Below are 15,500 nucleotides of genomic sequence, written 5' to 3'. Positions count from 1 at the left end.
TATTTCCCCAGAATCACATTACACATTTCTCTCAATCCCTTTGGGAAAATAAGCATGTAATATCTTTCTGAATAAGACTGGAAAAGGTGAGGCTGTAGTTCCCTGGACTGGGTGTGGGGGGACTTCAGGGAGGGAGAGGAGGGAGTTAGCCACTGTACAAAATCCCCGTGTCAAAGGGCCTGGGGGCCCAAGTGATGCACAAGGCACTCACTGTATGTCCACATTGTCTCCTTCATAAAAGGGGCTGGGACTGGGAAAAAGGAGGCAGTTTCCAAGATACTGCCCAGCAGCCGCTGGAATGCCCCGACCCCCCCAAGTCCCTACATGTTCTAAAGGCAATGGGGAGGTGAGGGGGGAGGAGAGATGCATTTGTGCCCTTTTATTCTCCAGGGGTGAAAACAAGTAAGGTTTTCCTTTCAGGGGCTAGCCCTCAACCCCTTCACTGCTTCTCTCCAGTTTAGCAATTCCCAGCAGCAAATATAAGGAGAGATAAATGAAGTCCTAACTGCCCAGGGCATAGGGAAGAGAAAAATCACAAATGCCGAGGTCTACAACCTACGGGAGCTTTTGTCCACATCTGCTTTGGCCCAGAGACCTTTATAAGCACTGTTCAACTGTGTGATGGACTGGTTGGCAGTGAATACTTATTCTGTAAGAGTACCTTGGGCCAGGGGTCAGGGGTGACACAACGCTAAAAGTGACAGAGAAGTATGATGGATGTGTGCTTCAACGCCTCAGAAAACAAGGTGTGAACTACAGGTTAAATGGACCAGAAGCAAGTGCAGAAAGAAGGAAAGGGTACCCAACACCATACAGACGGAGTGGGAGGGATCAAGTGGTAAATCTAAGTCTTGGGTAGGGTCGAAAGGTAACTTTAAATACTCCAGTACTTTGCCAGGAGCTCTGCAAAAGTTCCAGCTCTAGCCCTGATGTGCATTATTGCTGCATTCAGCCCTGCATCTCCTGGGGGTGAGATCATCTTGCTGTCAGCGCTGTCACCACCTGGCTTGCTGGAGCCACCGAACTGGGAGTCAACTCAGCTGTGCTGCAGGTAATTCCTCAGTTTCCGAGGTTGGGTTGTGGGAACAGACCGCCTCGCTTGCCCTTTGGGAAGAATCACAAGACCCAGCCTGCTCTAGTTACTGTAAAACAACCCCCACGGCATTATTAGTTATGCGATCACACCAAGGAAAGAAACACTCTGCTGAGCTTTGTATTAGGCTGTGATGGTGCTATGAGGTTGGGTTTTTTTGGAGGGGGATAAAGGAAGCCCTCATGGTAAGGACCTTGATGAGGTCCAAGGTCCCACCCTACAGGTCTGGAAGGATTTTCTTGGCTTGAACACACACAGAAAAGGAAGCTTTAGGGCAGGAAGGGAGACGATTTTTTTTAAATCTTCTTTTGTGAGTCCTCCCCTTCTCTCAGGGAACTGAAGGCCTGTTTTCAGGGAAGACCTGGTTTGGCAAGCCACCAGCACTTCAATGATTGCAGACACAACCATTCAGACTGCTCTTTCTATTCAAGGAACTACAGAGTACCCCACAATACTGGCCTCCCAGCATCTTCCTGTGTCATCTCCTGCTCCTGAAATGGGGGCAAACAAAGCCATCCCCCACCAAGAGAAGAAGTACTAGTTAGTGCAGCACTATCACTTTTGGGCATGGCTTTTTGAGCATCTCTGAGCTGTCAGAACAGGAAGGACACTTTGCTGTAGGTCTGATCCCCATGGTCACATTCCTCCAGACCACAAAAAGATGGGGGGAGGGTGGTCAGGGGGTTGCTCTGAGTACAACATGAAGCAGCAATTTTATTTTGCGTAACATCAAAATAGTACATTGCTGGAACATTTCCACTTTGGTAAATCTAGATGGCATGGTCTGGAGCTGTTTGCAAGGGGTATCATTTTGTGGAGGATTTTGCAATATTGGGTTCCAGCCCACTTCTGTCCTCCCTGAACCTGAAGAGCAGGGGAACCAGGCTAACTCAAACCAACACTGAGGCAGGGCTGCTGGCTCTCAAGCAGAAGAAGTCTGGCTCGCAGACCTTGAGAAATACATCTGAGGGAATTTTGCATTTTTTTATATATGTATGGGACTAAGCAGGACATTCTGTGGTTAAATTCTGTGCATTTATAGGAACTCTGGCAAAGCAATTAAGGTCCCAGATTTGACTTGCATTAGCATATTTATAACCTGGTGGGGAATGTTTTCCATATTCCTTATGTCTATTTTTGTAATGATACTAATCCTTTACATTTCTGTATCACCTTTCATTTAGGAGGACTAGATCCTAAGTTGCTTTACACATGCAGGACAAAAATACAGGCAGACATGATGGTGATATGTCTAAACTGGACTGGAAAGCAATGCGATAAATGCAATTTATTGAATATTTTGACAGCCTTACTTCCTTTTCACCCTTAAGCACCTCTATGCTAAGGAATACAGGAGCTCTTCATGCACCTTCCAAGCGTGCATGCGTGCAACACACACACACACATTTAAAACAAACTTCCTTCCTCTTCCCTTAAGTAGAATTTTTGCCCTCTAGTCACACTTGACATGAAATACAGGAACAGAAGTATTCAGTCCTGGGTAAACACGGCTAAATGATGAAAATGTAAGGTTTTTACCCATGTTTGTTAGAACATAAATTCTACTTGTAAGTTTTTTCGAACTATACTCACATAGTTGCACAGAACTTGTGAAACCTTAAAAGGTCACCACTATGTAATGAAATCTAATTCGTAATAATTAATTGTCAGTTACCACCATGTTACATGATTTTGGGCTTCTTATCAGGATCTATAGACGAAATTTTGCAATTTAATCTGCAAATTCCTGAGGTCAAGCTTGAAGTATCTATTCTATATAATAATAATAATATAATAATAATAATAATAATGGTAAATGGCAATGAAGTCCAAAGCCAAAAGCTAGTCTAAAGCTTCTTATTAGATTTCACTGAGTTAGGTACAGAAATATTTCTCTGATAGGAATCTTAGTATATCATCTTCAGCCTACTGAAAGCATGAAATAACTTATGACAATCCTTGAATATTTTTGAAAGGAATATCTTGTAAAAAAAATTAGGATATAGGAAGACCCATGTTACTAAAATTCAGATTTAGACTTTAGGCCTAATACTATGATGTACTATCAGAAGTAAAAATAGCTTTATTTTAGTAAAAAGAGGGTTGTAAATTTTCTTTGAACAGTATAACACAGTTATCCTGTCAGACCAGTCCTTAATTAGACCTGAATGATGAAATTATTGTTATACAAGGAAACATTTCAGATTTATTAAGAGGATTTCGTTCAGTATTAATCACAGTTTTTCCTCTTCCTTCATCTTTAAACTTTTGAAGACAGTATACTCAGGCATACAGATTTGGCTGCAAAGTATATGGGAAAACAAAAACCCAATTTTATGTCTACTAAAATATTCTCTGTTGGCTTTTTTTTTCTGTGAAACGTGGCACAATCCTCATTGCCGTGCATAGGGTATGCAGATTTTGTGCAAGACATCATGTAACACCATTAGCACTTGAAATGGCCTGAAATTTGGACAAAACAGGCCAATGGCTTTGAAAATACATGAGGTATTTCACAAATGCAATCACGATATCTAACAAATCAACAAGAACAACTTTGTTATGCTGCAAAAAGCAATGTTTTTAGCATATGTTGTTAATAGGAGCCTTAGCTGTGCTTGATCTCTTCCCAGATAAGCTGTTTAAACACGAAGCATTAGGCTAGAAAGCTGAGCACTTTCACAGGGGATGAGGGTTAACAATTTACAGTACTAAATCCTGTTTGATCTGCTGAGAAATTCAGTCCATCAAGAGCATGATTTTACTTAACAGTGCGACGGGTGAAGAAGTTGCCAGGGTGGGATTTTTCCTCCCAGCTGAGGTTGGGCTGCCGGAGCTGGCCCATCTACCATTACATGGAGTGCTGCCATCCCCCTTCCTCATGGTCTCGCTCCCTCTTGCTGTGTGTTTGCACATGTGCACACATTCATGTCTGAGCTCCTTTTTTCTGGCAGCTGCTACAGGTGAGTTGTGGATGCATTTTTGGAAGTCTCCCAAGGTACAGATACTCCCAGACCACAAGAAGTTGCCTCACTCTCCAGGTGGAGGCTACCTGGCTAAGATATCTACCCTTAATCATTGAAGAGAAGAAGAGGTTTTTCCTAGCGTGCTGCTGTGCAGGTACTTTGAGTGCTATGGGTGCCTCTGAGGGCTGCCTATCAAAGTCAAGAGCACAAGGAAGGCACACAGATAGTGTTTTCCTTTCTTTGCACATCCTGCATGTAGAAGATTCACTTTGTGCTTCCTTGCAACACGCTAGAGCAGGGTTTTGGAGAATGGAACATTTGTCAAAATGTTGCCGCTTTAACAGAAAGGTGGGTGAATTCACTTGCTTTGAACAGGACATACTTTTCTTTTACTGCTGTTAATGCAGCTGATCATATTCTGTGGGTGTCACATTATTTTTATAGTACTTTGTCTTTGGAATAAACCAGAGCATATTGCATGTTAAGAGTGGTAAGGTTTTTATGGAACAAGACAATTCGTGGATTCCTATGAATGCTCTTCTCTTCCTCCAGACCTCAGAGAGAAGTTGTGTGCTATACTGTACCATCAGAGACATAGTAGCTCCTTAAAAATAAAAGAAATTGCCATTTGTCACTTTAAAGTATATTCAACATGCACTCGCCTATTTGGGTTGTTAGAGCATTTCGTCATGCACTTGTGCAACACCTCATCCTAATCCACAACTGCATCTCTTTGCCTGTGCTGTAACACAAACAGTGATGATAAATTAATGTCTGGCTTTGCAATATTGCTACAGTCGCCAATTATGAGAAGTGCTTTCATTTACAGAAGAGAAATCAAATGGCAGATTCCACTGTCTGTCACCCTTCCTGTCTGTGAACAAGCTGTTCCTTGTTGTAAGCCCCATATAACTCGCTCAGTGGGAGAAGGCATTGTGGAAGTCCCCCTCTGCCTTAAAATGAAGGTAGCGCTTCAGTAGCTATTTCTAGGGTTTTTCTTTTCAGTACAGTTAACTATTTCAAAAGGAGAAAGAAGGGGTTTATTGAAAGCCAAATACAAAGGTTTTGCAAGTAGCAAAAACCAGAGCAGGCAGAGGTGGAATGCATTGCGAACAGGATGCTTCTCCCAAACCCAACATTACCAGCACAGAAGTAACAATAGGTTGTTGTTCACCTTCCAAAGTCTGAGACCATTTCCATACATGATGCAGAGTGGCCAGCAAGAATCCCTGGATAACCACTTTCTTCAGCTGTGCTCTTACAAAGCAAACACTGCTGCCTTGGGTTGGTCAGCTCGAGCTCATGTAACACTCTGGCTGAAACTAAGATGATGACTGGCATTGCTCAGAAGAACTTACCAAGAATAAATGTCCACAGAGCCATGGAGTCACTGCTCTAAAGTGATGCTCTCAAGGGCTCCCTGAGTTTCCTGGACACAAAAATCAACTGCCAAGTATCACTCCTGGCCTACTGGAGTGGTAACATTGGTATGCTCTCTCAGGAAGGACTCCATATTACCTTCAGGCGAGGGAAGTTTCTAGGCATGTGTTTCTGCTCATGCTACAAAGACCCATGGGAATCTGTGGCAGAGAACGGTTACTAATATTGTGTCCATGGTTTTCATGTCATAAGTCAGCATATGGTCATGAATGCATACATTAATTTTCATAGAATCATAGAATGGTTTGGATTGGAAGGGACCTTAAAGATCATCTAGTTCCAACCCCATGCCATGGGCAGCGACACCTCCCACTGGATCAGGCTGCCCAAGGCCCCATCCAACCTGGCCTCGAACACCTCCAGGGAGTGGGCATCCAAAACTTCCCTGGGCAATCTCTTCCAGTGCCTCACACTCTGATCGAAAAGAATTTGTTCCTATTGTCTAATATGAATCTTCCCCTTTCAAATTTAAATCTATTCCTCCTGGTTCTACCACTACATACCCTTGTAAAAAGTCCCTCCCAGTCTCCCTGGAGTCTTGTCTTCTCCAGGTTGAACAGGCCCAACTCTCTCAGCCTGTCCTCATAGCAGAGGTGCTCCAGCCCTCTGATCATCTTTGTGACCCTCCTCTGGACCCATTCCAAAAGTTTCATACCCTTGTTATGTTGAGGATTCCAGAACTGGACAGAATACTGCAGGTGGGGTCTCACGAGAGTGGAGTAGAGGGGGAGAATCACCTCCCCTGACCTGCTGCTGGCTACACTTTTTTTGATGCAGCCCAGGATATGGTTGGCCTTCTGGGCTGTCAGCGCACATTGCCGGCTCTTGTCGAGCTTCTCATCAAGGAGGATCCCCAAGCCCTTCTCTGCAGGGCAGCTCTCAATCACATCATCTCCAATCCTGTATTGAAATCGTGGATTGCTCCGACCCAGGTGTAGGACCTTGTACTTGGGCTTGTTGAACCTCATGAGGTTCACACAGGCCCAGTTCTCCAGCCTGTCCAGGTCCCTCTGGATGACATCTCATCCTCCTGGTGTGACAACTTCACCACTCAGCTAGGTGTCATCTGCAAAATTGCTGAGAGTGCACTTGATCTCGCTGTCTATGTCACTGATGAAGATATTAAACAGCACTGGTCCCAGTACAGATGCCCAAGGGACACCACTTGTCACAGATATCCATCTGGACATCAAACCATTGATCACTACCCTCTGAATGAAACCACCCAACCAATTCCTTATCCACCAAACAGTGTACCCATCAAATCCATCTCTCTCCTGTTTAGAGAGAATGATGTTATAGGAGACCATGCCAAAGGCTTTACAGAAGTCCATATAGATCACATCCATTGCTTTTTCCTTGCCCACCAATGCGGTCACCCCATCATAGAAAGCCACTAGGTTGGCTAGGCAGGACTTGCCCCCTGTGAAGCAATGCTGGCTGTCTTGAATCACCTCCTTGCCCTTCAAGTGCTTTAGCATAGCTTCTAGGATGATCTGTTGCATGATCTGCCCAGGCACAGAGGTAGGCTGAAAAGTCAGGGTTTCCCAGGGTCATCATTTCTACCCTTTTAAAAAGTGGGCACAACGTTGCCCTTCTCCCAGTCACCAATTTTGTTTAGTCCCCTCACAGCCTTTGGCAGAGTGAAGGCAGGGAGCCTCTGTAAGCAGCATGGTTTGATATTCACAGCCTGTGGGTAGAGGCAGAGAGCTGGGAGGAATTAAAGGGGTCCCCCATCATGTGTAAAACCGCCGAGTTACAGACAACAGAAGGGCAGCCAAGACAGCAGGATTCATAGAGTCCTTACACATGAGTGGAGGAGTGAAGACAGCAAGGGTAGCCATACCTCTTCTTTATATCTCCCAGCTGCTGCTCCTTGGGCAAGCTCAGCTCACAGATCACAAAGTCTGCGTGACAGAAGAGCAGCTGGGAGATATAAAAGCAGGGATTTGAATGCAGTGAGCATTTTAAAACATGAAAACATTGCAACAGAGTCCAGTCCCTCCTTGTCCATTCCCCTGCCGAGACTACCTTCAGCACCATTAATCTCAAGAGAAAAACTAGATTGGCCTTTGAGCTAGAGATTTCCTCTCTGATTACACTGTTTGGACTAAGCAGTGCTGGCAAAGCCCCAGATGCTGGAGCTGTGCATGAGAGGCACTCCTATCCCCAGCTGGAGGATGCTGTGTTAAGCGACTGCCACCTGGCAGCATCTTCAAGGAACTGCAAAAAAAACTAACGGAGAAGGAGGTTGGTGAGCATCAGGCTGCTGGGAGACTTGCACATACACCCAGGAAGGAGGGATCAGGGTTGAGCCAAACTTGTGTTGCTGACTGAACTATCTGGCATTAAGAGGCTACTACTGTGATAAAAAAAAAACCCACGTGCCAGTGAAACATTTGGCACGATGACCAAATGGTCATCGCCAAAGGAACTGCACAGGCAGTCAAGCAGGGACAGGTAAACTGGGACGTGTATAAAGATGCTGCCCAGTTGTGTAAGGATGAAGTCAGGAAGGCCAAGACGCAGCTGGAGCTGAACTTGGCAAGGGAAGTGAAGACTAACAAGAAGGGCTTTTACAGGTACATCAATCAAAAGAGGAAGATCAAATCCCCACTGATGGGGACCATGTACCAACAGATGAGGAAAAGGCTGAGGTACTCAACAACTTTTTTTGCCTCAGTCTTCACTGATAACTGCTCTCATCACCCCTCCTGGGTGATGTTTCTTAGCACAGCGATCAATGTTGTTGCTGTCACTGGGAACCTCTCTGACAGGTCTGCAACTGCCTTGAGTTGTGATGCCTTACAACTTACCATGATCTTTCAGCAAAGACCTGACCATCGTTGAGTAAGATGTAAGTTCACTTGCCTTACATGTAAGAATGCTGTCCATATGTTCCAGTAAGAATTTGTCATAAGAGCAGCAATGTGACTATTTTTTAAGTTATATTCTGTTTGAGATCCTCTGTAATCCTAACATTGCCCTGTCCAGGCTACTGTCTTGCCTTCAGTTGCACATCTTGTGCATCTGAGGGAGTGGGAGATCAAAAGGGAATATTTGTCAATGTCTCTAAAAACCTGCTGGGAGGTGTAAAGAAGATGGAGCCACACTCTTCTCAGTGGTGCCCAGGGAAGGTGGAAAGGGTAACAGGCACAAAATGAAATACACTAAATTCCATGTAAATACAAGAAAACATATTTGTTTGTTTTTTTTATTGTAACGATGGTCAAACACTGGAACAGTGTCAACAATATTGACAGCGAGATTGAGTGCACCCTCAGCAAGTTTGCAGATGACATCACACTGAGTGGTGTAGTTGCCACATCGGAAGGACGGTATGTCATCCTGAGGAACCTGGACAGGCTGGAGAAGTGGGCCTGTGAGAACCTTATGAAGTTCAATAAGGCCAAGTGTAAGGTCTTGCACCTGGGTTGGGGTAATCCCCGTTTTCAGTACATGATGGGGGATGACATGCCTGAAAGCAGCCCTGCAGTGAAGGACTTGGGGGTGCTGGTCGATGAGAAGCTCAACATGAGCCCGCAATGTGCGCTCGCAGCCCAGAAGGCCAACTGTATCCTGGGCTGCATCAATTAATCGTGGCCAGCAGGGAGAGGGAGGGGATTCTGCCCCTCTATTCCTCTCTTGTGAGACCTCGTCTGGAGTATTGTGTCCACTTCTGGAATCCTCAACATAAGAAGGATATGGAGCTATTGGAATGGGTCCAGAGGAGGGCTACAAAGATGATCAGAGGGCTGGAGCACCTTCCCTATAAGGACAGGCAGAGAGTTGGGGTTGTTCAGCCTGGAGAAGAGAATGCTCGGAGGAGACCTTATAGTCACCTTCTAGTACCTGAAGGGGCTAGAGAAAAGCTGGAGAGGGGCTATTCGTAAAGGCTTGTGGGGATAGGATCAGGGGGAATGGGTATAAAGTGGAGAGGGGCAAATTTAGACTGGACATAAGGAGGAATTTCTTCACCATGAGAGTGGTGAGGCACTGGCACAGATTGCCCAGGGAAGCTGGTGGATGCCGCATCCCTGGAGGTGTTCAAGGCCAGTCTGGATGGGGCCTTGGGCAACCTGCTTTAGGGGGATGTCCCTGCCCATGGCAGGGAGGTTGGAACTGGATGATCTTTAAGGTGCTGTCCAACCCTAACTATACTATGATCCTATGACCACCTTATCAGGGACTTTCCCAGTCTATGAAAACGCTGTTTTCCTTTGAGAAAAATCCGACTGTTTTCTCTCTTTTCCTTCACACTGGCTGAAGAAGCCTGACCTAGTGGTACACATTCTTTGCCCCTTCTTAGCTAAGAATTAAGCTGTCGATTTGTGATGATAAACCCAAGCAGGCAGGTCCAATCTTGTCCCCACTCTCCTGGGAAGAAAAGCAAGGTTGATGAAGAAAAGCAAGGTTGACAACTTTACTGAAAAGCTGTGTGGGATGAAAAGAACAACAAAACAATCTCCCTTGGCCAAGGCCAGGTAACCCAACTTCTTCCATTTTTATGTCTTCAATACTGTCCCCTTGCCTGTGCTACCCTTTCCTTTTTTCTGCGTTGTTACAAGCTGGCAGACAAAACAAGAGCATCTCCTCAACACATGCTCTGGATTTATCCCAAAATAAGTCTCTTGACCAGCCTGTCTGAGACTTTCTAAACCAGCTGACTTTGAAAGTGAGTACAAAGCAAGCAAGAAGTCAACTTTGGAAGCCTTCAGTTGTTCTGCCCTTCGGAAAGTGTCCTTTGCCATCCAATGTCACAGGAAACAAATTTACGTATTTTTGTTTGTAAACAGAGACCTATATGAACAAGACAAATTTGAGCCTGAGAGTCTTTTGGCTATAGCTGCTATACTTAGCAGGTGAAGGGCCCTTCACCAGTGAATGAACTCCAGTCATTATTATCGATAGTTTTAAGCTTGGGTTATCTGTTAATAATTTATCTACAAATTTGCGTAGAGAGAAAAGCTCAAAAGAGATTGAGAGCTGGATGGATTAAGTTCCTTGTCATTTTTAGAGCCAACACAAACAGTAGGCTAAGGTCCTGAACCACATCACTAATACACCTTCAGGTGTGACCTCTTGGGACCCTTGCTAGATGGGACAGCTCAGCTCAGTGCCGGGCCAAGAATGCTCTATGTGTGCTCATATACTGAGACTCTGAAGAAGTTTGGCAATGAGTACCAAATGAACATTTCTGTTCAAGAAGTTTATGAGAACACCCTACTCTGCCATTCACACAAGTCACTGGTCTAACATGAACCTGGGGCCAGAGTTGGTGATCTAGATGTGAGAATATCTGTGTACCACCCTGCAGATACCCTCTGCTTCCCAGATCCCTCTAATCCCTCGAACTTTGTGGAGTTGAATTCAGCAGGGAAGACCATGATGACTTACCAGTCTGTATGTGCATCGTCGATCACCAGGAGGATCTTGGGTTTCTGGGCCACAACTGGTGTGGGGCTAGTCGAGTGATCAATTAGTCCTGCAGCTGCTTGTGTGGTTTGCTTCATGGCGCTAGAGATGGAGCTGAAGATGCTTGTGCCAGTAGAGGAAGACTGTGAGGGCTGTGGTGGCTGTGGATGCTTTCTCTCCATGGCAGGAGAAACTGGGGAGCTTGTGGAGCTCTCAGGGCGCTGCAAGTCCATCATGTAGCCATTGGGCAAATTTGCCACAAAACTACTGTCTGAGAGACGCCTTCGGAGAAAATTCATTGTTGCAGTGTTGGGTGGAACCCTTCTCACCAACAGAGAGGCTGAACTATGGTGTCACCAGTTTCAGGGAATGTTTCTGTGTGCGTGTAGGGTACCTCCTTGCAGTCCAGACAAGCAGGCTTTACCCCTTGAAATCCTACTGGAGAAATATGTCTTAGTTTTTCTGCTGTACTTTCTTTCTCTCCTGTGGGAAGAGAATCAAAGATATTTACGTGAGATATGTACTGTGACTCTGTGATAAGAAAAACTTTTTTTGCCTTTTAAATAGGTAACTTAATCAACAATGAGAGGGAAAAGGATTACTAGTTTCTAGGCAGTATGCTACACTGGTACGTCCAAACAGATAGGACAAAGTATGTTTCACGGCTCTCTCTCATCCCCAAAAGACTTTCTGTTCAGGGTATATCATCTTGCATTAGCTTAGGGGCTAATAAATCTATAACTGTTCACTGTAGGGAAAGAAAATCTATTCTGATAATAAAATATTATTTCCAAAAGAGAGATAGCTTATTTCCGGTATTTTATGTGTTGGAAATAACATACGCTTGTTACGGAACAACCACCAAATGATCCAGTGGGATAAAAACTTGTATGAACTTAGCCAGACTTGTAAGCAAGACTCTGAATTAAGGAAAAAGCATCCTAAATTCAAATATTATGTAGACAATTTTCAAAAAATCATGGAATCATAGAATCACCAGGTTGGCAAAGACCTCTTGGATCATAGAGTCCAACCATTCCTAGCAACCACTAAACCATGTCCCTGAGCACCTCATCTACCCGTCTTTTAAATACCTCCAGGGATGGTGACTCAACCACCTCCCTGGGCAGCCTCTGCCAGTGCCAAAATCCCCACACATCTTGATCAAGTTGAGTGGCAACTTCAAACTAGTTGTTATTGTCCCTGCTGCTCTCTGCACTTAAAATTAGACTTTGAGCCAGGTGCATGCTAGTGATGCTACCTGATTTTACAAGTTCACTTGTAGGATTTTTGCAAGTTCTCAAAACTAGAGGTTTGGCTCCCTAATATTTGCATACTTTTTTCCTTTTTTTTTTTTTTTTCTTGTGTGTGTGTGCTGTTGTTGTTTTGGATTGGTTTGTTTTTTTTTTTTTTTAAGAAGAAAAGTCTCTTACTCTGCTCATCTTTTCCAGTTAGAAAATGAACACCATGAAATATAACTATCTAGCTCTTCCCCGTTGCCCATAGTATGAATACTTTGATTTTATCCAGAACACTAAGTTTTTCAGCAGTTAAATAACCTCACAGAGTTAGTAATTACTTTTAATTTTTTTTTTCAGCTGAAGGCACAGCCCAGAAATGAGATTTCAACAGTAATTCCCCAAGACCTTTTATTTGCTGAGACAGCCTGTCAGTCTTGACCAGAGACTGACTGGGGAGATTTTAGGGGGAAAAAAAGAAACATATCGCTGATAAAACATAAACGTTTTTCAAGACAGACATGTCTGCAGGAACCAAAGTCAGAGTTATCCCATACATCAAGAGAGATGAAACATGAATTCCTGGTATCATCAACTCCTTTCAAGTCTTTTTGAAAGAGCCCGCTACAAACACTGGAGCTCTTTGCCTTTACCTGCCTTGTTTGGCCTCCCTCACTGCTTATGCTCTTGTCCCAGTCTGATTGTTTCCTGATGGCAGAAAGCTGTCTTTTCCCAAAGAGAGCTTGACATCTGTGGATTTCCCTCCTGGAGTTGTAGCTGAGAGCTCATGGAGCAACCAAACAGAATTTTTAAAATTCCCTATGCAGTGCTACAGACCAGGAGAAGTCTGGCTAGAAAGCTGCATAGAGGAGAAGGAACTGGGGGTGTTGGTTAACAGCTGACAGAACATGAGCCAGCAGTGTGGCCAGGTGGCCAAGAAGGCCAATGGCATCTTGGCTTGTATCAGAAACGGCATGACCAGCAGGTCCAGGGAGGTTATTCTCCCTCTGTACTCGGCACTGGTGGGACTGCACCCCAAATACTGTGTTCAGTTCTGGGCCCCTCACCACAAGAAGGATGTTGAGACTCTGGAGGGTGTCCAGAGAAGAGCAACGAAGCAGGTGAAGGGGCTGGAGAACAAGTCTTACGAGGGGTGGCTGAGAGAGCTGGGGTTGTTTAGCCTGGAGAAGAGGGGGCTGAGGGGACACCATATAGCTCTCTACAACTACCTGAAAGGAGGTTGTGGAGAGGAGGGAGCTGGCCCCTTCTCCCAAGTGACAGGGGACGGTCAAGGGGGAATGGCCTCAAGCTCTGCCAGGGGAGGTTCAGGCTGGACATCAGGAAAAAATTTTTCACGGAAGGGGTTATTGGGCACTGGAATAGGCTGCCCAGGGAGGTGCTTGAGTCACCTTCCCTGAAGGTGTTTAAAGGACAGCTGGATGAGTTGCTGAAGGGCATGGTTTAGGGAGTGTTAGGAATTGTTGGACTCAATGACCCAGTGGGTCCCTTCCAACCTAGTGATTCTATGATTCTATGACTCTATGATTCTATGAAAATGAGCTCCCATTTATTTTCACCTATAGGGATTTACAAAGCTTTAGAGACAGGATTCAGACCTGTGTACGTTGATACCTCTCTTAGTGATGAGAGATGTAGGGAGGCTCATATGAATCTGCCTGAAGTAAATGAGCTACAAAGACCCCTTTGGCACATGCCCCCCAAATCTCATCATCCATCACCACCCTGACCTTGTGGCTATAGAATCTGTCTACGGCAGAGGGCTTCCAGCTGAAGCTGCTGATAGTTGCTTATTAGACTATTTTTTTCTTTTAATTTCACAGCCCGGGTTGTACAAGTCTCTTGAATTTGCAGAAGCCTGGAGTTAGTCTTTTCCCAGGGAATGGGTCAGGAAATCTTTAATGACTTCCTGCCACATTTACAGTTGATAACCTATCTTGAGGCATTGTACTGACTTCCCACCCACTCCTGGCATGCCCGGTGACTGCACAACGTAAGCAAACACATGCACTGGTGAGCACTTCAGTAGCACTGGCTGTTTATGCAGCAATTGTTCCAAAAAGTGAGTAACATATAGTATCCATGAATTATGAGCTAGCTGTGCACCTCATATATACATCCACAGAGCACTTGGCCTACTCATATTCTACCACAGTAACTGTGAATGTCAGCACAGAGACATCCACTGCTGCTAGTCTGGGATGACCACAGTCGCAGAGCCTACAAAGACTTTGGTGGATTTATAGGCTTACAGGCTGCGCTGCCCTCTGCTCAGGAACCTGTGTTTTCTACCTTGCATCACACAAATAAAAAAATACCTTCAGAGTCCACTCAAGAATAGGTCCAGTCCTGGTTAAGAGAAGCATCCCAGAGATCTGCCTGCTGTCAGAAGGGCTCCAAATGAGCACTCCATTATAATGCACAGCAATTAGGCATGCTTTCTTGGAGGACCACGGTGTTAACTGGCAAGAGGTGGGATCTAATTTTGATACCAGTCTCAGGAGAAGTGAGTTTAGCACGAGATGCCTGCCTCTTGCATGCTCTGCACAGCATCACAGAGAGCTGTGGGTTCCTGCTGTGGCGGCTCTCAGCCACGGGAGAGAAACTGGCTCCAGCTATACAGGCTGGACAAGGCTCTTTTCACAAGACAGTGTCTTTGTCACAGGGTCCAGCAGGACTTTCATGCTCTTGAGATTGTTTCTGCCACACTGCGAGGTGCTTGCAAGGCTGTTTCCTTCTCTGAGATTTGCACTCTCCACAAGAACCTGAGCTACTTGCAAAGCATCAGCAAGTAAAGTAACGGACAAATGTCTCTGTCCTGCCCTGCACTGTGGAAGAAGGGATAAGAGGTACAAGACATAGGGTGTCCAGGGCTGGGAAGGACTGGACTACCCTGTGATGCGCCTAGAAGGCACACAGGTTTCTACCGCAACAGTCCTTCAGGCTACTGTTTAGAATAAACAATTTATTGGCCTTCTTTCAAGACCATGGCCACATCTTGCACCCTTTTAAACAGCCATATTTACAGTTTTTTCCATTAGGGATTTGGTAGTGGAAGATGTTGCCCAGGAGATACTAGGAGCTGTCAAGACTCTCTTGCTGCTCTGAGAATGGCCTTCCCTCTGCTGGCTGGCACTGCCTATGCTTGCTGTGAAGACTGGGCTGTGTGCCGTTGGCTCAGGAAGGAAGGGGAGAAAACCTAAGCAACTGATGTCACAGGGAAATCTCCCTCCAGCAAAGCACGTGTAGGCTAAATTCAAACAGGATGACACTGTTGACAGTAGGAAGAAATGCCTGGCTCTACTCCGGGATGGGGGATGGCAAAACCAC

The 15,500-nt window shown here is 45.2% G+C and overlaps 1 protein-coding gene across 1 annotated transcript in view; it reads right to left on the bottom strand.

Annotated features, from left to right (window-relative positions):
* SYN3 (synapsin III) overlaps positions 1 to 15,500 on the bottom strand; it is a 210,346-nt gene that overhangs the window by 177,239 nt on the left and 17,607 nt on the right. The window contains exon 2 of the mRNA XM_009557594.2: positions 10,897 to 11,397. Within this exon, the coding sequence (XP_009555889.2) occupies positions 10,897 to 11,213 (317 nt within the window). The 5' untranslated portion in view covers positions 11,214 to 11,397. The remainder of the gene's footprint in view (positions 1 to 10,896; positions 11,398 to 15,500) is intronic.

The sequence above is a fragment of the Cuculus canorus genome, chromosome 1, assembly GCF_017976375.1.
Source record: "Cuculus canorus isolate bCucCan1 chromosome 1, bCucCan1.pri, whole genome shotgun sequence".
Classification (NCBI taxonomy): Eukaryota; Metazoa; Chordata; class Aves; order Cuculiformes; family Cuculidae; genus Cuculus; species Cuculus canorus.
This window is presented reverse-complemented; position numbering and strand designations above follow the sequence as displayed.